General features: G+C 37.8%; 1 protein-coding gene across 2 annotated transcripts in view; it reads left to right on the top strand.

The window, feature by feature from the left end:
• The first annotated feature begins 274 nt into the window (after positions 1–274).
• MTX2 (metaxin 2) overlaps positions 275–20,873 on the top strand; it is a 52,301-nt gene continuing 31,702 nt past the window's right edge. The window contains exons 1-2 of one of the 2 annotated variants that reach the window (XM_036421504.2): positions 275–551; positions 20,515–20,562. In XM_036421504.2, the coding sequence (XP_036277397.1) occupies positions 512–551; positions 20,515–20,562 (88 nt within the window). In that variant the 5' untranslated portion in view covers positions 275–511. Of the gene's footprint in view, positions 552–12,756; positions 12,909–20,514; positions 20,563–20,873 lie in introns of those variants that run through there. The other variant, XM_036421505.2, reaches the window with a different exon arrangement.

Genomic DNA, 20,873 nt, shown 5'->3' with positions numbered 1-20,873 from the left:
ATAACAGTGGCGTTTTATTGGGTAGCTGAGAGGATGAAAAGAAATAGAATGCTGTTTATATTTTGGTAAGTGCCCGGTATCTAGTAGTGTGCCCTTAAAAATGGGAGCTGTTTACAAGATTCTCGCTTACAGAAAAGGCACTAAAAACTGCCAGGGTCCCCCTGCCCACGCCCCAGGTTGGAGCCGAGGGTCCCCGGGAGCCAGGAACCCCCACGCCTCCCGCCGCCCGCTGAGAGCACCGGGCGCCCGGAGCCCTGGGAGCCGGGGGCGGGGCGGGCGCCGGAAGCGCTCGCGCGCCGCTGTCAGCTGCGCCGGAAGTGCCCGCCGGGCTGGCGGTAACCTTGGGGTCCACGCCGGCGCAGTCGCCGCGGCGGTGGGCTTCGCGAGTCCGAGCCGCAGCCCGGCCCAGGCCCGTCTGCCGCCGGGAGCCGCCGGGAGCCGCCGGGGCCGCGGAGGAGGGCGAGGAGGGCCGCGGGAGCGGGAGCCGCGGGCGCAGGCTCGCCCGGCCAACATGTCTCTCGTGGCGGAAGCCTTCGTCTCGCAGATCGCAGGTAGCGCGCGTGGCCCGGGGCGCGGGGTGGGCGGGGGCGGCGCGGGCCTGTGGCGGGAGCAGCGCGAGGGTTAGGGCTGCAGTTTGCCCCCCGGGCTGGCGGCCTGAGATGCGGCACCCCGGCCTGAGGAAGGAGGCGGCGCGGGGTACCAACGAGCCTGATACCGCGGATGCGAAAACTGAGGGGAGACGCTGGGTCAAGGTCACCTCGCCGCGGCGGGAGCCGGGCAGCCTCCGGGGCGGCGCTTTGTCGGCTCCCCGGCGGGCCGGGGCGGGGGTGTGGAGGCCGAGGGGGGCTGGCTTTGGGCGGGGCGTGGCCACCAGGGGCCCGGAGCGGGGGCAGCCTCCTCGGGGAGACCTCCAGTGTAAGGTGATTGCCGCCCATAAGTCGTCCTAGTGACCTTCTGTCATTGAGGGGTCACCGAAGTTTCCGTTTTATCTCCAAGGGACACAATATAGCCATATGCCAGGTCTCTAGGATTCCCTGAAGCATCTTTAAACCCACATGTACTTAAAAAAATACTTATTAAATACTTTTTAAAACATTCTCACCGAGGATATTTTCTTGATCTGATTTTTTAGAGAGAGGGAGGGACGGAGGGAAGAAAGAAGGGAGGGAGGGAGGAAGGAAAGGAGGGAGGGAGGAAGGAAGGGAGGGAGGAAGGAAGGGAGGGGGAAGGAAGAAAACAACAACAACATTGTTGTGCATCCATCAGGTGCCTCCCGCCCTTGCCCTTGTCCCGACTGCAACCCAGGTACATGCCCTTGACCTGGAATCTAATCCTTCTGTGTGACCAGAGAGCAACACCGACTAGAGTTAAATAAAGTTATATATTTAAATCCTCACTTGAGGATTTGTTCTTTGTTACTGAATTTTAGAGAGAAAAAGAGAGACAGAGAAACAGAAACATCTGTGTGAGAGAGAAACGTAGATGGGTTGCTTCCCATATGCATCCCACTGGGGATGGAGCCTGCAGCTGTGCTTGTGTTTGGAGGGACTCCGACCAACTGAGCCACCAGGCCAGGCTACGTGTTCTTTTTAGAAACACCTTTGATTTGATGGACTGACATAACACCCAGAAATTCTTCTTCAGGGGATTCAATCTGATAGAAATGTAAGGACCAGCGCTTAAAGAAATACACAGAAAAATAAAAGAAATATAAAATGATATTTGTAAGAGCAAAAAACCAGAAATGTCCTAATTATATATCAAATCATATGCTCACATAATTACAGATACTATAAATGAAGAGGCACACTTGTTGAATATATTGGCTTGAGTTATGATGATCTTATTAAAAAACAAGTTACAGAATAATATATATTGTATCAACCCATTATTGTTAAATAAATAAATTCGGTGTAAACGTGTATATGTAAACAAACAAACAAAAAACAAACCAACAAAAAAACCATAGAAAAATATTCAACTAATTTTAAGGAGTAATTTCAAGGGTAATCAGGGTAGGGCATTGGTAGAAGGTGGAGGAACTATATTTCTGAATTGTTTAAATTGTTCTAGTGAGAATATTTTACTTTTGTAATTTAAGTGATTCTAATTTTAAAGATCTAAAAGATTTTACTTTGGCAAGCAGTAAAAAAAAGGGGGGGGGCAGATAAAAATAATAATTTATATGAAACCCTGCGTTTAACTTGAAGTGTGACTCAAATCCAACAATTCTGAATCTTCTATTTTTGGCAGTAATATGATTTTGTTGGAAGAGCTCAACCTCAGGAGATTTGAGAGATATATATACATAGTCCTATTTTAACTTAATAAATCACTATGAATCTGTTTTTGTAGCCCAGAGCTTTCGTTTTTAATGTATTTAACACTTTGCTTATTATTCTTCCTTTCAGTAGCTGTGAGCCACCACAATGTTTGATATTTCTTTTGGATACATTTAAAGACTTCTTGCCTATATGCTGTCTGTGCTATCTGGGGAGCCTTATTCATAAGGACATCTTTTTGGAGGCCTTCTCTGAACTCCCAAGTTTAAGTGAACCGCTTTTGTCTCTACTACCACTGTGTCTCCCACTAAGTTCTCTCAGTTCTTACTCCTTCGTGACTGGCTTTTTCTCTCCATCTCCACTGCTTTTCTTGCTTGGATTACTGTTGTAATCTCTGAATCGGTTTCCCTGCTTCCAGTCTAGTCTCCACACTGCAAGCCACAGTGGAGTTTTGTGTTGTTTTATTTTTATTTGCTAAAATGCAAATGTGATCCTCTTATTTTAATACCTTCATTAGTTACCCATGGTCAGTAGGTGGAGGGATCATGCCAGATTCTCCATTAGTTAGTCCAAGCCTGTTAGCCTTATCTCTTGTCTCTCCTTTCCTTGAACATTCTCCTTCCTAAACTTTGTCCACCTTTGGCACATGTTGTCCTCTGCCTAAAATGTCCGCTTTGCTTGGATAACTCCTTTTGGCACATTTTAACCTGTAAAAGTCTGCCTGACATTTTCTCTTCTCAAATGAGAAAGGTTTATTTCTTTTCTGAAAAATTATGATACATGGCCATTGTAGAAAATGAAAACAACTCCCTCCCCCAAATAAATATAAAAAGAATGAAGTAAGGATCGCCTAAAAAACTCCCAGATTAAGACTTTAAAACCCCATCCTCATCATTAAAACTTTGGTAAGCAAAGCTATTTCTTTTCTCTTTCCCTAATATTGAAAAACAAACAAACATAAAGGTAAAATATGCATACTTTTTTGTAATCTGTTTTGTCATATATCATGTCTATGAAGGAGTTATACATCATTTTAAAATGATCACATAGTATTTCATTATAATAAAATCAGATTTTACTTGTCTAGTCTTATTTTGATGAGTATGTAGGGTGTGTATTAGTCAGCTCAACAGAGAAGCAGAAGCAGAAGGAGTTCTATATCTCTATCTTTATCTTTGTATCTACACACACACACACACACACACACACACACACACACACACACACACACAGTGATGGCTTATGCTGTTCTGTGGGTTGACCAACCAAGTACTAAGCCCACGAGGTGGACAGGCAGGAATGGGAAATTCAGGAGGGAGAGAGCACATGTAGCAGCTGCTGCTTGCAGTGTCTGATCTCTGGGAGGACTTAGAGCCTCTGTTAAAGGGTTTCCAACTGATTAAATAGGGTCTACCCAGGATAACCTCCCTTTTTATTAAAGTCAGATAATTAAGGAACTTTAATTATATCAGTAGAATCCCTTCACAGCCGTGAGTTTGAAAAACTCAGAGGTGTTTTACATGCTATAGAATGACTGTTGCCTCTTCTGTCTTCCCAAAGTCTGAGAGGAGATTCCTTGTAGCTCACCCTAATCAGAAATATAGTAGAAAGGGAATTCTGGCAAATATAAGTTCAGTCTAGCTAAGTTGATGCATCGTAAAGCCATCACAGGTATATGTGATTTTTCTCTGTATAAGAAGTGTTTGCATAGAAATGTTTGTATCTAATGAGTAGTTTCTTTGGATAAGTTTCTTAAAATGAAAAAGGAATTTGAATTGTTCTTTTAATTCAGTAACATGGAAAGGAATGGTAAAGTATGAATTTCGAACTAGTGGTTTGGCCGCTAGATTGTTATATGGTAGATTTAGAACTTTAGAAGAAAGATAAAACCAGTACTGCATATTGAATGAATTTTAAAATCTTTAAAAAAAATAATTTCTTTATTGATTAAGGTATCACATATTTTTCCTCAACCCTCCATTCCAATCCCCCCCCCCCTTATGCCCCCACCCCCCAATTGTCCTTGATCACTGGTTAGGCTCATATGTGTGCACATAAGTCTTTTGGTTGATCTCTCCCTTTTATCCCCACCCTCCCTTTGAGGTCTAACAGTCTGACCCATGGCTCCTTATCTTTGGGTGAAAATCTTTTATAACAGCCTGTTTATTTTATTGGATATATTTTGACTTGCGTTTTTTCTTTTAATGGCAAGGTATTCCAGTACATTACTTGAGTTTCTGTTTTTCTGTTTTTGTTTTTGTTTTTCTAATTTTCACTGTCAGTTGAGTATGAATATATCCAAGGGGAGGATTAAGTAGCCCATGTGAGTCGTGTGACCACATTTGGAGCAGTCAGTGTTGTCAAAAGGATGGTGTACTATGATGGACAGGCCTGACTTACTTGCCCATTCCTGTATCAAGAGTGGCTCCTGACTTTAGGGCTCCACAGTGCCATCAGGTACATACAGAAGGAGAGGTGATGAGCACAAGCAGGAGGCATCTGTGTAGTGTTGATAACTTCCTTCATCTTGTTGCACTGTCTGAATTTTGGAGTAAGAATCAGATTTGGGCTCTTATTCAGCTACTTACTAAATGTGTGACCTTGGGCAAATTCTTACCTTTTTAAGCCTCAAATTTCTTATTTGTAAAATAGTGAATATAAATTATATGTTATATTAAAACGATGAGAAGAGAGATAAAATGCTGTGTGTTGCGTTTGGCATATTTTAAGCAACCAATAATTGTTCATAATAGTTTTTTTAACTGTTTATCAGTTTTTCTCTTCTGGTTTTTGCTTCTAATCTCCTATGTGAAGATATGTTTGGTCAAGCTTTTAAAGTTATTTATAAATAGAATACAAAATTTATTTCAATAATATAAAACATCTACAGTTATTACAATTATTAAAGTTACTCCTATACCAAATGATTCTAAGATACTTGTTTAACCATTATACATTTGATAGACTCCAGCCATATTTATCTATAATAATAAAACATTATTCTAATTAGACTAGACTCCTTTCAGACATCCCTCCAGACGAAACCAGGGTTGCAAGGGAAGCCAGGGTCCCCAGTACCTGCTGGAGGCTGGAGGGAAGCCCAGGTGCTGGGTGCCAGAGGGATGCTGGTGCCGGCAGCTGGGGGAAAGAAGGCCTACTCTTGCATGAATTTCGTGCATCCAGCCTCTAGTCTTTACTAAAAAAGAATTTTGGTATAGGTCAGTGGTCGACAAACTCATTAGTCAACAGAGCCAAACATCAACAATACAATGATTGAAATTTCTTTTGAGAGCCAAATTTTTTAATTATTTATTTTGTTCTGTTTTAGTTTCTTAGGGCAGGGTACATTTTCCTGTTTTGTTTACTGATGTGTCCACAAATTAAGTAAGTGGTAGGAGTTTTTTTGTTTGTTTGTTTTGTTTTGTGTTTTTAAAAAATATATTTTATTGATTTTTTTACAGAGAGGAAGAGAGAGAAATAGAGAGTTAGAAACATCAATGAGAGAGAATCATTGATCAGCTGCCTCTTGCACACCCCCCACTGGGGATGTGCCCGCAACCAAGGTACATGCCCTTGACTGGAATCGAACCCAGGACCTTTCAGTCCACAGGCTGACGCTCTATCCACTGAGCCAAACCGGTATTGGCGAGAGCAAAAATTTTTAAACTTAATCTTCTTCTAACGCCACTTCTTCAAAATAGACTTGCCCAGACCATAGTATTTCGTGGAAGAGCCACACTCAAGAGGCCAAAGAGCCGCATGTGGCTTGAGAGCCACAGTTTGCAGACCACGGGTATAGGTCATAGATATAAATATATTCTGAGTCTTTTTCGGCAGAGGCAGATTTATTAGTGCCAAATAATTTTAGCCTTAAAAACTTAGCTGACATTTATCTGATTACTACTAGTATATTAAGAGTAAGTGTTTCTTTTTGAGCCACTGTGCTAGATGATTTATATACATAATTGCTTATATTAATAATTTGATTCTGTTAGATAGGTGTTGTTATTTTACAGATGAAGAAATTGAAGCTCCTTTAAGTAAGGAAGCATGAAGGTTAGGAACAGGCCATTGAAGGAAGATAGAACTGAGTTCTAAGTTCATCTCTGCCAATTCTTTTATGCTCTTGGGCAGACCCTTCTTGGCTATAGTTTCCTTATTTTAAAGGGGGGATAATGTACTTTATAATATACTAGAGGCCTGGTGCATGAAATTTGTGCACAGGGGTGGTGGTGGGGGGGTGTCCCCTCAGCCCAGCCTGCACTCTCTCCAATCTGGGACCCCTTGGGGGAATGTCTAACCGCTGGTTTAGGCCCGATGCCCAGGATCGCTGTCAGTTGAATATGAATAACAATCCAGGACCACTGGCTCCTAACTTCTCACCTGCCTGCCTGCCTGATTGGCCCTAACTGTCCCCACCCTGACAGCCCAATCACCCCTAACTGCCCCTGCCTGCTGGCCTGGTCGCCCCTAACTGCCCCGTTCTCCCCCTGCTGGCCTGGTTGTCCCCACTGCTCCCCCGCTCCCCTCGTCACCCCTTACTGCCCCTCCTGCCAGACTGGTTATCCCCAATTGCTCCCTCTGCCAGCCTGATCGCCCCTAACTGCCCAGCTCCCCCTCGCCGGCCTGGTTGCCCCCAACAGCCCCTCTTTGCCGGTCTGGTTGCCCCCAACTGTTCCCCTCTGCCAGCCGGGTTGCCCCTCACTGTCCTCCCTGCCCCCCTGGTTGCCCCATGTAGCCTGCTGTTCGGCCATTTCGTCGACCCTCGCTAACCCCCCTGCCAACCTGGTAGCCCCACGCAGCCTTGTTGTTCAGTCGTTTGGTCGTCCCTCACTAATCCCTCTGCTGGCTTTGTCGCCCATGCAGCCAGTCCTTACTGTGAGGGCATCCTGACCAATGTGCACATTACCCTTTTATTAGTATAGATATTAAACACCTAGTACCGTATTTTTCGGACCGTAAGACGCACTTTTTTCCCCCCCAGAAGTGGGGGGAAAAAGTCCCTGCATCTTATGGTCCAAATATAGCCTACACATATACTTTAAAAAAAAAGTTTTTTTACTTGCCCGGCTCTGTGTGGTCTCTGTGTGCTTGCCCGGCTCTAAAATGGTTCTAAATGCTGCTGTTTACTTTACAGGGTTGATTACATGTGTTTATGACTGTGATGTTGGGTTTTAATGCACATAAAATATTTTAGGACACTGTTTGTTTCAGAATCTTTTTTTTCTTCATTTCCCGTCTCTAAAAACTGGTGCGTCTTATGGTCTGGAGCGTCTTATGGTCCGAAAAATACGGTACATGTAGTATCTGATGAGTGTTCAATACATGATAGCTTCTATTATTACTTTTATTGTTTAAGAGTAATTTTAGACAGCAGAAAATGTCCAAAGTGCTTTTATTTTATTTATTTTATTTTTATTTTTTTAAAATATATATTGTATTGATTTTTGTACAGAGAGGAAGGGGGAGAGATAAAGAGTCAGAAACATCAATGAGAGAGAGAGTCATCGATCAGCTGCCTCTTGCATACCCCCTACGGGGGATATGCCCGCAACCAAGGTACATGCCCTTGACCGGAATTGAACCCGGGGCCCTTCAGTCTCCAAGCTGATGCTCTATCCAGTGAGCCAAACCAGTTCCGGCCAAAGTGCTTTTATTTTTGTTAACTCATACACTACCATCTTTTCTGAATGATCTTATTACTTCCCAGTGCCTTGTTATATTTTAAGCATATTGGTTAATTTTGTCATACTGTAATTATTAATCTTTTGAAATCAAGACAATATCTGTCTGTTCTTTATTTAGAAGCTCAAAACTATATAAAGAATGAGAATAGAAGAATGGAATATTTCATTTATCTCATTGTGGGCATGTGGGTACTTAATTATTTAAATTTATTAATAACTTCATTTTAGTCGAAACTGGTTTGGCTCAATGGATAGAGCGTTGGCTTGGGGACTGGAGAGTCCCGGGTTCGATTCCGGTCAAGGGCATGTACCTTGGTTGCTGGCATATCCCCAGTAGGGGGTGTGCAAGAGGCAGCTGATCGATGACTCTCTCTCATCGATGTTTCTAACTCTCTATCTCTCTCCCTTTCTCTCTGTACAAAATCAATAAAATATATATATATATATATATATATATATATATATATATATATATATAAATAACTTCATTTTAGTGGTAGCATTAGTTTATGGTATGATCTGAGAAAGTAGTTTTACAGGTTCCATGGAATCCATATGTCAAAATATTGAAAGTAACTATAATCAAAACAGGCATGTTTAGAAGTTTTTGTTTTTATATCAGTAATAAAGTGCTTCTGTTTCATCCCATTTCTACATGAGTACTGGGAAATCTGGACTTGAAAAGCATTCAGAAGGGTTCTAGAGGTGCAAAGAAATGGAAAACATAGATTAAAATTCATTTTTAATGCTATTGTTCACACGGTTTATTGAAAATGAAGAAAATGATAATCAGGGCTCTTAAATCTGCATGTCTAAATATCTGAACCTGATGATTGCAACATATAATTGAAGGAAAAAAACCACATAACACAATGCATTTAATTCATTTGTTCTTGAAAATAGATATTTTGTTACTTTTTTTATAATCAGTATTCTGAGGATCCTCCAGTATGGAGGAAGGCACTGAGGAATTAGTGAGAAGTTATTGAACTGGCTGTTACATTTCAGAGAATCTTTTTTGATTTATTTTAGCTATATGAATAGTCTCATATTATACCGTAGTTTTAGCACTTTGCCACATGTGAAGGGGCAGATGGAGAAGCAAAACCAAGACAAAAAATGGATATACTTCAGATTAGAGGCAAAGTACAATTTATTGAGAGCATTGTGACTATTTTAGTTTATCATACTTATATTCATGAATAAGTTGGAAGCCAAATTCTTAGAGGAAGTGTTTTGTTGCCTTTTGGAAAACTTGAAAGGCTTATTTTGATCTTCAAATAGTCCATAGTTAAACATAATACGAGTTTTAATTTTCTTGTGTGCTTTATTAACATTTTATACTCTAAAATTTAATGACTTTTTGTTTTTAACTTAAAAGTTTTGGTGATGGGTGCCCCATAAAATTTGTCACTCTTATTTCTATGAAGACATTTGAGTTATTATTATTGGCTCAAGCCTTCTATATTTGAGTGAAAATTGAAAGAAAACATCAAACTTCTTAACATGGACTAAAAATTTTAGTCCTTTCAGATGGACTAAAATACCAAATGGAGGATGAAATATTAATTTCAGGCTTCTCATTTTTCGTTCAGAAATGTTACAATATTCAGCAAATTCAGTTATAGACATTTGTGTAGAATTATTTGCCTTGCCAGTAAGAGAAATGCATGTTTTAATTTTTTATTGCTTTGTAAATGATCCTCTATTCTTGAACACTTTTCTTATTTTTGTATTTTCTATTAATGAATCATGGTTTTGGACTTTTCTACATCAGTAATAAAAATGAAATTTGATTGGTTAGTAATAAAGAAGGTTCATTTCATAAAAAACAATCATTTTACCATGGCAATTCCCATTAACTGTAACTTGTGTTAGCAAAATAGAAACCGTAAAAAGCATTTCATTGTGCTTATACACTTAGCTGTGTTTTTGTGCTTATTATGTATTTTCATCTCCAAGAACTCTTATGTCAAAGAAGTTTCTTTATGACTTAACCTGCCTCTGGATTAAAAAAAAAAAAAAAAAAAAAAAGACTGTTGTATATAGTTGTGTATATCCCAGTGAATACAGTATCCTTAAATATTTTCCCCTTCAGGTCATATTTCATTACTTGGTCAAAATAGAGCACTGACTGTAACTTCATACAAAAAAATTGTATCATTTGTTAGCCATGAAGAGGCCATCATTACTCCAGAATTTATTTCTGTGAGATAATATTGACAGATGATGTGTTAGTGATCTGGCCTTTTATCCACCTTCTTTTCTTACAATTAATCATTATGTTATAGGAAAATATTTTGGCATCATGAATTATAAGCAATGTTCCTAACTTTCTTATAAATTAAAGGATATACCATGACAAATAATGTAAAAACAAAAGTTACTATTATTTTTTTCATTAGACATTGTCATTGTTATTTTTACTATTCATCAATTTAGCATTCTGGTTAGGTTAGTGGATGAAAACTAGTTATGTAAAGTTAACTGCATGGTAATTGATGTTTGTTCTTTAGTTGAGATTATGAATTGTTCTTGATGTATTTTTTCCTAAAACAGACTTATCCTTCTTGCCATATACTTGTACTGATTTTCTTGTAGTGTAACATTTGGTGGTGGTTTGGTGAAGATAAAATAATCTTAATATTAAAATAAATATTTTAGAAAGGGAGATATATTTTAGAAATCATGGAATGTAGTTTATAGACAATATAAAGTATTATTTACTTTTTTGTGTTATCTTTGTATCATAGGTAAATGACTTTACTAATATTTTGTAAAAAGACAAGAGGCCCGGTGCATGAAAATCGTGCACGGGATGGGGGGGGGGTCCTCTCAGCCAAGCCTGCACCATCTCCAATCCGGACATCTCTCTCACAATCCTGGACCACTGGCTCCTAATCGCTCACCTGCTTGCCTGCCGGGTCATAATTGGAATCCATTTGCCTTAATTCTCTATTACTAATATAGAATTAATTCTTTACTATTCATTCATGTGCCCTCACTTAGGATCATTTTAATTTTTTAAAAAAATATATTTTATTGATTTTTTACAGAGAGGAAGGGAGAGAGATAGAGAGCTAGAAACGTCGATGAGTGAGAAACATCGACCAGCTGCCTCTTGCACACCCCCTACTGGGAATGTGCCCGCAACCAATGTACATGCCCTTGACCGGAATTGAACCTGGGACCTTTCAGTCCGCAGACCTACGCTCTACCACTGAGCTAAACCGGCTTCGGCCATTTTAATTTTTTGTTTATCACTTTGTTACAAATGAATGGATGATTGAGGATATTGATGAGGGATTTATGGAATAAGTTTTATTTGCCATGGGCTTCAGGGCCCTTATTTCAATCTAACATAGTCTGTAATCATTGTATCTGCACTTGTTTCCAGTATATACTTTAAGTAACTTCTATGATCTAAATTTTTGTGTTTCCCCCAAATATATGTATGAAATCCTTTTCCCCAAGGTAATGCTATTAAAAGGTGGGGTCATTGGGAGGTTATTAGGTCATGAAGACAGAGCCCTTATGATTGGGATTAGTGCCCTTATAAAAGAGGCCCCAGAGAGCTCCCTTGCCTACTGCCATGTGAGGACACAGCAAGAAGTCAGTAGTTAATGACCTAGAAGAGGATCTTCACCAGAACCTGACCATTCTGATCTTGGGCTTGCAGCCTCCAGAACTGTGAGAGATATATTTCTTTGGTTTATAAATCACCCAGTCTCTGGTATTTTGTTATAAGCAGCCCAAATGGACTAAGACAGTAGACTTACAGTTAATGATACATAATGCTACTTGCTGGTTATTTTTAGGTTTATGGAAATGACAGTGTTGCACTGCACTTCTCCATTTTTTTCACATGAACCACTTTCTGACATAAACATTGCTCTCTGACTATTGAGGTGATGGAAGATGGGTTTTAAACTCCTTTTGTGGGAAGAGTCACTTCTCCTAACATATCCTGTGTAATATTATCTTTAAACATCCCCTATGAAACCGCTCAGGGGCATCATTATTCAATCATTTTGTTATCAGTGATATCTGAGATATAGTGTTATCTTGAATTGTATTATAGTTTGCAGTTTGAATTGCTTCTGAATTTAATAAGTAGCTCTTAAAATTGTAGTTTTAATAAAGTCACATATTATCATATTTTAAGTCTAAACATCTTTAAAATCTACTTTAAATGAGGCCTTCATATCATAATCGTTTAAAACTTGTTATGTTTTGAAATTAATATCTGTTGTTATCACTGAGATCATCAGAATAGTATGAATGTCAAACTAGTAAATTATTTTTTTCTTTTCTCTTTGTGTGTGGCCATAACTTGTCCGTGTTTAAGAGCTGTCAGGCTCTTTGAGCATTTGTTATATTAGTAGTCTTTGTATTTACACCTTTGGCAGAAAGCCTTTCAAATTTGGAGGTAGGCTATACATGTTTCTTACTCTTTTATATACACTGTCTACATCATCTTTGAAAGCTGAAGAGATGACATCTATGAGCTTTTGGGACCCAGTTGCCTAAGGATAAACTGTAGTTTATTTCATTAGTGCACAAATGATAGGTTTGTGTAGAGTTATTATAACATTAATCAATTTGATGGATTAGAAATATGACAGCGCTGAAGCAGCATGTAATATTAGTGCTTATTATTCTACAAATTATGTCTTTACCTACATTCATATGCCAGAGGAGTCATGTTGTACATTAAGAATGCAGAATTTAAAAACCAACAACAATCTGGCGCACTTCTTTTCATGGCCTTTCTCTTGTCCTCTTAGGTTAGATCATCAAGAGATGGACTTGGGAATTAGATTTGTTTATTAGGCCATAGCACTTTCACACTGATGTACCCTGAATTGAATGGAATAGAGAGATCATCTGCTATCACAATGACTTGTCACTCAACCTGATACTTGAAAGAATAATTCAGGTAAAATAAAGAACCTTTAAGACATCTAGGGGTATATATATCCCTAAAATTTATTGGCCAGTAGTCATTTCTCTAAAATTATAATGGATTAGTAGTGAAGAATATTGGTTTCTTTTTTTTTTCTTTCTACTGTATTGATTGATAAAACTTAAAAATAGTAGGTACCTTAAAGGTAATTAAACGAGAAGCAAATATATATTGGGCTGTGGGTGTTGCTTTACAATGTATACATTTTTAACACTAATTTATTTAGGCATTTTTAAGTTTATCTTATGACTTTAAAAAGTCCAAGCATATAGATCCCCTCTCTCTTGTTTGTTAAACTTTGTTCTCCAACATAAATGCTGTTAGAACTAGAGAAAGTTTCTTTGAAAAATTTAAAAATACTTATTTGGATTAAAAAAACCCTCTGTAGCTGAAACCAGTTTGGCTCAGTGGTAGACCGTCGGTCTGCGGACTGAAAGGTCCCAGGTTCGATTCCGGTCAAGGGGTCAAGAGGTCAAGGGCATGTACATTGGATGTGCAAGAGGCAGCTGGTCAACGTTTCTCTCTCATCGACGTTTCTAGCTCTCTATCTCTCTCCCTTTCTCCTCTCTGTAAAATAACAATAAAATATATTAAAAAAAAACAACAAAAAAATCCTCTGAATTCCATTGAAGATTGAAATAATAAGAAGCATAACCTTTGCTACTGGGAAAAGAGATACTAAATGTAATCATTTTACTTGGGCAAATTGGAAAGTAAGTAAAGCACTAAGTAGGTAAAAGACTTTTAATAATGTTAATTGGAGAGAAACCTTGTTATGCAGTTATGTCATGAAGAGTACCTTAAATTGTTGCTTTGGTATGAAAATGATATAATAGGCTTCTTTTTGTGAAAGAATAAATTTCTGAAAGGTGGGTAATTTTACTTTGGAACTCTTGTAATAAAGGTATTAGCTTTAAATGATACTTAGATAAAAATACTGAAATATTGCTTAATTTGAATTTCATATTTTGGCATGTATTATTATCAATGCCATATTCAGTTTGGAGCAATTGAGAATCCAAGTCTTTAATAAATAATCTCAGGACCATAGGAATTTTTCACATTTTAGGAACTTACTGTCTTGAAAGGGAGATAAGATATTGACATAATAGAAGAGGGTAGAAAGTAATCTATGATGTAAGACAAGTACAAACTGCTGTGGACAGTATAGATAAAGGAGAAATTAGGTTTGATAACTTAAGGAAAGCTTTCTTGATGGAGGTAGCATTTTATCTTGAGAAAGGTATAGGATTTAAGTTTGTGCTGCTGAAGGAGTGTTCTGGACAGAAGGGAATAATTTGAGCAAAGTCACGAATGTGAGAAAGTATAAAATGTATGGGGAAATTTTAAGTGCTCTCACAGGATATGAGTGTCCTGTTGATAGGTAGATAAGGTAGGCAGATATCCCTTCTTCTTCCCATTAATTTGTGTAAATTCTTTCTAACTTTTTTCTATTGTCAAAAAAGGATTTTACTAAAATAGAGGAGGATACTAATAGTACTACTTTGTTCAAGGGTACCTGAATGGCTGGGTTCTCTTCTAAAATTTCAAAAAGGTAATTATTTAACTAGAACAGTGTTTTCCAAAGTGGGGTGGGGTAAAAACACCCTGCATTGTGCAAGACAATCCTTTAAAGTTCAGGACTAAACTCTTAGAACTTGGATTTCAATTTTTAAAAACTCTACTTTCATTTTTTGTGTATGTTTTATAATGGATGTGATTTATTAGCTCAGGAATACCAACCATATGATTTCTAAGTTTATTTGGGTCTGCATGCTCATATATTTTATTGATGGGGACATGAGATTTAAAGGTGGTGATCCTGGGTTGATTGTAGAGTGTGGAAAGGGGATTAGTGAGATTACTTATCATTGATTGAGGGCCTTACTAGTATATTAGTTTTAGGAAGGTTGTAATAGTAATATCTCATGAAAACTATATATTTGATATAAAATATATAAACATTTTCATGTTAAGGGTCATTGCATAGGTGAGTTTATAGAATTAAATTTTGCCAACTATTTCAGACAGCTGTTTAATATTTTTACAGTTGAGTTATTGGTTGTAGTATTAAAGTTTTTTGGGTAAAGTTTTCTTTTTTGGAGCATGTTGTGTAGTTTCCTAATCTTCTCTGCTGTATTCTTAGCCTAAATGGCAACAGATTGATAATAATAACGATAGTGAATAGGAAACATTTATTCAGCCAACATCTACTGATTGCCTGTAGGTGCTAGGTTCTAGGGATGAAGTGGTAACAAAAATTGGACATGGGGATTTATGGTGTTTTATGTTCTAGGGAGAGATAAACAATCAAATAGTCCTGACTTCTATGTCAAAATGTTGGCTGTGTTAAGTGGTATAACCGAGTGTGCATGCTCTTCAAGCTTGTAAAGAGTGTTTGAACTATTCAGGGAGGTCAGAGAAGACTTCCCTGAAGACAGGACTGGCTGTAGGCCTGGTGCAAAATGAAAACGAGAGGCCCCTTGTTCAGAAGTATTCCAGGATTGAGAGAGCACAACATTAAACCAAGGGTGGAGCCTTTCTCAGTGCAGGCCTGTGGATCTGCTCAGGTTGCATGTCCATGAAATTGGCCCAACCCGAGGAAGTGATGTTTGAGCAGACATGTGAGGGCAGATTGCTCCAGGGCAGAGAAGACAGACCAAATGAATCTCGTAGGACAGGAAGGAATGGGGCTCATTCAAGAACTAGATGAAGGCCAGTGTGGCTGGAGTACAGAGTGGGTGGAGTGAAATTACGATGAGGTCAGAGAGTAGAGAGAGTTATGTGTAAGGCCAAGTTGACAATTCTAATGCTTATTTTAAGAGCCACACAAACTATTGATGTATGTTAAGCATAAAGTTTACTTTTTTTCTAATAATACCAGTAACTTGGCTCCTTGACAGCATTAGACAGCATTCTCTCTCAATCCCCATTTCCTACCAGTCTTCCTTTATTTTAAAAAAATATATTTTATTGATTTTTTACAGAGAGGAAGAAAGAGGGAGAGAGAGTTAGAAACATTGATGAGAGAGAAACATTAGTCAGGTGCCTCCTGCACACCCCCGACTGGGGATGTGCCCGAAACCAAGGCACATGTCCTCAACCAGAATCGAACCCGGGACCCTTGAGTCCGCAGGTCGACGCTCTATCCACTGAGCCAAACTGGCTAGGTTCCCGGCCTTTTTTTTTTTTTTAAAGAAACTTTTAGCTACACCTTCTATATTTATTCTAAGTTTGGCCCTTCTCTAAGGCAGGTTTAAAAAGGCATATCAGTGTATACTTTTGCTGGTAGAAATTGAAAATATGAATGATGAATTTTGAAACTTTATTCACTCTTGATTTAGACAGCACTATGGTAGTTAACAAGAAGAAAGGGGATAGGGGACAGTGAAAGGTAAGGGGGTCAAATATATGGTGACAGAGGATGATTTGGATTTGGGTGGTGGGCCCATAATGCAATATATAGATCATGTATCATAGAAATCTACACTTGAAACCTATATAATCTTATTAACCAATGTCACCCCAATAAATTTAATAAAAATAAAAAGATTTAGTCTGTGGTCTAAAACATTTTGGGTTGACTGAAGTAAAATTTGTATGAGATGAAAATGTTTTATTGTTTTAAAATATTTTCCTTTTTAAATACTACAGATTTTTAAGGTCTGTTGTCAGCACTATAATTTTCAGTTTGTAATCTGTTGCGGAGGGTCAGGAGCAGAGGTGGGCATTGACTTGCCTAACCTTGGGAAGAGGAGTAGGGAAGAAGTTGTGTTTTTGGACTTTGTCTTTCATATAACAGGCATTCTTAATAAAAAGGCTTTAATTAATATTACCCAAACCAAGAAATAGGCTTTGTACTTTGCTATGTGTGGGTAATAATGTTCATGATTCATGGACTTCCTTATAAAGGCAGTTATAGAGCTCATTTTCTAGATAAAAATCTGTATGGTTGATTTGTAGATCTACACAACTTAGGATTTTCACTTTGGATACTCTATCGAATAACATACTAGTCATTTCTTGTTCCATGTCATGCTTAAAATGTAATTATTTGAGCTGGTTTACATAGGTGACACATTTAAATCAGTGATATCTCTATACTCTCAACTGCTCATGGTTGAGATAGGTAGCTAGTCATTCCCTGCCTCATCTACCATCTCTTGCCACCTGGTCTATGGATGCACTGGAATTCCAGGCTGTTAAAATAACACGATTATATAGGTTTCTGTCAGCCTTATTGCCTTCTCTTTTTAAATGGTAGGCTTTAGTTGTGAAGATAGTTTTGGCAGTTACTTTCCAAGAATTTCTTTTCAATAATAATTTTTGAGTTGGAACATAGTTTGCATCTTGGATCAAGAAAAGCATAGCATTTTCACCCCCATTTTCAGCTTTTGGTTCTTAATAGCAGAGCTTTTGGTATTTGTAGGCAACTTCTTTGTTCTTATTTGCAGTTAGGCAATATGTTGCGACATTTCTTTTACTTTCACATATGTCTGTTATAATAGATCTGAAGAATCCATGGGGTTGATGATAAAATAACTCAACATAACTTATTATTTATATGAGAACTTGATACTGCGGAGTAGTGAAATAGTTTCTGACTTAACAGAGAACATTTAAATTATATTCAGTATGTATTTAATGCTAAGAGAATGCTATTCCATCATTTATAAAAATTTAAATCTATGTCTCATATGTGTACAAAACAGCTAACAAGCAGTTAAAATTATCAGAATATTTAATTAAAACATTTATTACTTTAACATAGTTGATAATATTAAGTTCAGTACCAAGGACATTTTTTCCATTGATTTTTTTTAGAGAGTGGAAGGGAGGGTAGAGAGACAGGGAGGGACAGAAGGAGCGAAAGGAGAAGCATTGTTGTGAGAGTCATATCATTTGGTTGCCTCCCACATGCTCCCTGACTCAGGTCAGGGATTGAACCTGCAACCCAGGCCCTTGACTGGGAATTTAACCCAGGACCTTTCCATGTGCAGGTTGATGCTCTAACCACTTAGCAACACTGGCCAGGGCAGTTTAGATAACATTTTGATTAGCTAATATTAATATTTAGGGAATAGAGTAGGTTTAACCAAAATATCTCTTTTTAAAAATATATCTTATTGATTTTTTACAGAGAGGAAGAGAAAGGGATAGAGAGTTAGAAACATCAATGAGAGAGAATCATTGATCAGCTGCCTCTTGCACACCCCATACTGGGGTTGTGCCTGCAACCAAGGTACATGCTCTTTACTGGAATCGAACCCGGGACCTTTCAGTCTGCAGGCTGACGTTCTATCCATTGAGCCTAAGGCTGATATAGGCTGACGTTCTATCCAGTTTCGGCCCTTTTTTTTTTTTTTTGACACACAATGAACACCAACTATATACGCTCAACATGATACAGAAGGTGTATACAACACACTGTGTCCACTTAGTTTCAACATCTTTGAAATTTTTGTAAATTTTATTTCTATGCTTTATTGCTTTAATAATATTAATATAATGCATACAATTGAATCTTTGATGATGTAGGATCTTATAATGAATGAACCTCATTGTATTGTTTCTCATATAGAGGTAAACAGTGTAGGTGTGCTGACCATACAATTTATCCTAAAAGGTTATTTTTGAGTAATTTGCTAACGTCAGCTTGTTTTGTTTCCCTGACTTTTTATAAAACTGTGTTACATAGGTTAATTGGGTTTCTTACTGCAATTTTACTTTGTTAAAAAGTTTACAATAACATAATATTTAGTTTCACTGCCTTTTTGGTATGTGAGTTGAAACTCAGTAGCCTTTACGTGTATGTATAATGTTGTGGGTAACAGCATATAAAACTATGTATGTTCATTATTTGCTTGGTGATTTCATGGTATTACCCTTAAGTATGAGTTTAATTTTGTGTAGCCCAAACTAAAACAAAGCATTTACAATTTATAATACTACTATTACGTTTTCCTTTTTATTTTAAAGTGTAAATAAAAGCAAATTAAGGAGTCACCTTATCCCTGGGACTGTTTTAGTGCATCTTAAATGATCATTCATAAAAAAAAAATACTTCATATGCATACATTTCTTTAAAAAACTCAGGTAGAGTTATATATTAAGTGATAATTTGTTGCTATATCACAGAAACTGTATTATAAACAGAATAAGAAAATACTAATTATTATCAAATTTCATGTATTTAACTTACATTTTCCCTGAGAGTAAATGTAGTTACTATGCTAGAATTGGAGATTCTGATGTTTTATGGCTTTTACAAAGGAAAATTCAACAAATTACATAAATCCTATATATTCTATCAGTGGAGATGTTGCTTCTTAAGTGCTGTTGATTAGACAGAATTTATATCTAGTGCTTTTCCCAAGTTAAGTTGCTAATATTTTTGTAGCTAACTAGAGTCTTCTGTAGATGAATGGTTAAGAGTCAAGGTCAAACCTGACTTTAGACCTAAAATTAGCTTTTCCAGCTTTGACATTGTAGGTACTTTTTGCTTCATCATACTATTCTCCTTTAGTTTTGTGGGGTGGTGGTAGTGGGATCAAGGCAATGAAATGTTCTAAAATACACCAGGATTTCACTATATGTTTAAATATTACCAGCTTATGAAGCAACATGCACATCATACAGATATATTTGATTCTTTCATGCATTGTTGTCTGTTTGAAAATTTACTTTGTTAAATGTTTACTATGAAATATTATATTGTTTCTTTATTGTTTTAATAGTGAATCAGAATTCAGTATCTTTTTATATCTATATGAGTAACATTTTGGATATGTCTGTGTTTGAAGGAGGCTAAAGGAATAGTAGCATATAGGCTATGTTAGTTTTTTCAATTCTTACTTTCGATTGGGCAAGATACCTTCCACTTTATCCCCGTAACAAACAAAAAATAAATTACCACCAAACAATAAATCAAACATGCATTTAAAATGTTATCTAAACTACTTATACAGGTTACCATAGAATCTAAGGTAGTGTGAGTAGTTGCTATAGTTCAGGTAACTTGACAATTAACTTTAAATGCTCTAGGCCAGTGGTCAGCAAACTCATTAGTCAGCAGAGCCAAATATCAACAGTACAATGATTGAAATTTCTTTGGAGAGCCAAATTTTTTAAACTTAAACTTCTTCTAATGCCACTTCTTTAAAATAGACTTGCCCAGACTGTGGTATTTTGTGGAAGAGCCACACTCAAAGGGGCCAAAGAGCTGCATGTGGCTCACGAGCCATGGTTTGCCTACCACTGTCTGTGGCTCACAAGCCACATGCGGCTCTCTGGCCCCATGAGTGTGGCTCTTCCACAAAATACCACGTGCAGGCGCGCACGTACAGTGCGATTGAAACCTTGTGCACAAGCCCATGCGCAGAAGTCGGTTTTCAGCCTAGGCAAATCTATTTTGAAGAAGTGGCGTTAGAATACTCTAGGGGCCAAAGAGCTGCACGTGGCTCTCGAGCCTCGGTTTGCCGACCACTGCTCTAGGCCAATGCATGTGCTTATTTAACTTGGTGGCTTATTCAAATGTTTTTGCCCTATGTGCCTAATTACCATTGCCTTGTTTTCACAGCTGTAGAACCTTGGCCTGAAAATGCTACATTATATCAGCAACTGAAAGGTAGGAACTTGTTCACAATTAAAAATGGCCTTGCATCAAAATATATCTATTACCAAAAAAATTCATTCAATAATATAATTTACTGCAAGGGGAACATAAAACATAAAGAAAAGGGCTTCTCTTGTGTAATTTGTCTAGGAGATTTTGCCTAAACTTGTGTCTGCCAGTGTAAACCAACTATTCAGGTCCTTAGTTTATTATTGACTCATTATATTGGTTGCTGTAGGCAGTGTAAAATGATGTGGTTGCAGGAGCAGTTGGCAGATTTACTGCACCAATAGCTGACACAGCAGATTTTTGAAGTCCTGTGG

Source organism: Pipistrellus kuhlii, unplaced genomic scaffold, assembly GCF_014108245.1.
Source record: "Pipistrellus kuhlii isolate mPipKuh1 unplaced genomic scaffold, mPipKuh1.p scaffold_m20_p_7, whole genome shotgun sequence".
In the NCBI taxonomy this organism is placed as follows: Eukaryota; Metazoa; Chordata; class Mammalia; order Chiroptera; family Vespertilionidae; genus Pipistrellus; species Pipistrellus kuhlii.
The sequence above is the reverse complement of the archived record's forward strand: the minus strand, read 5'-3'. Positions and strand labels throughout refer to the sequence as shown.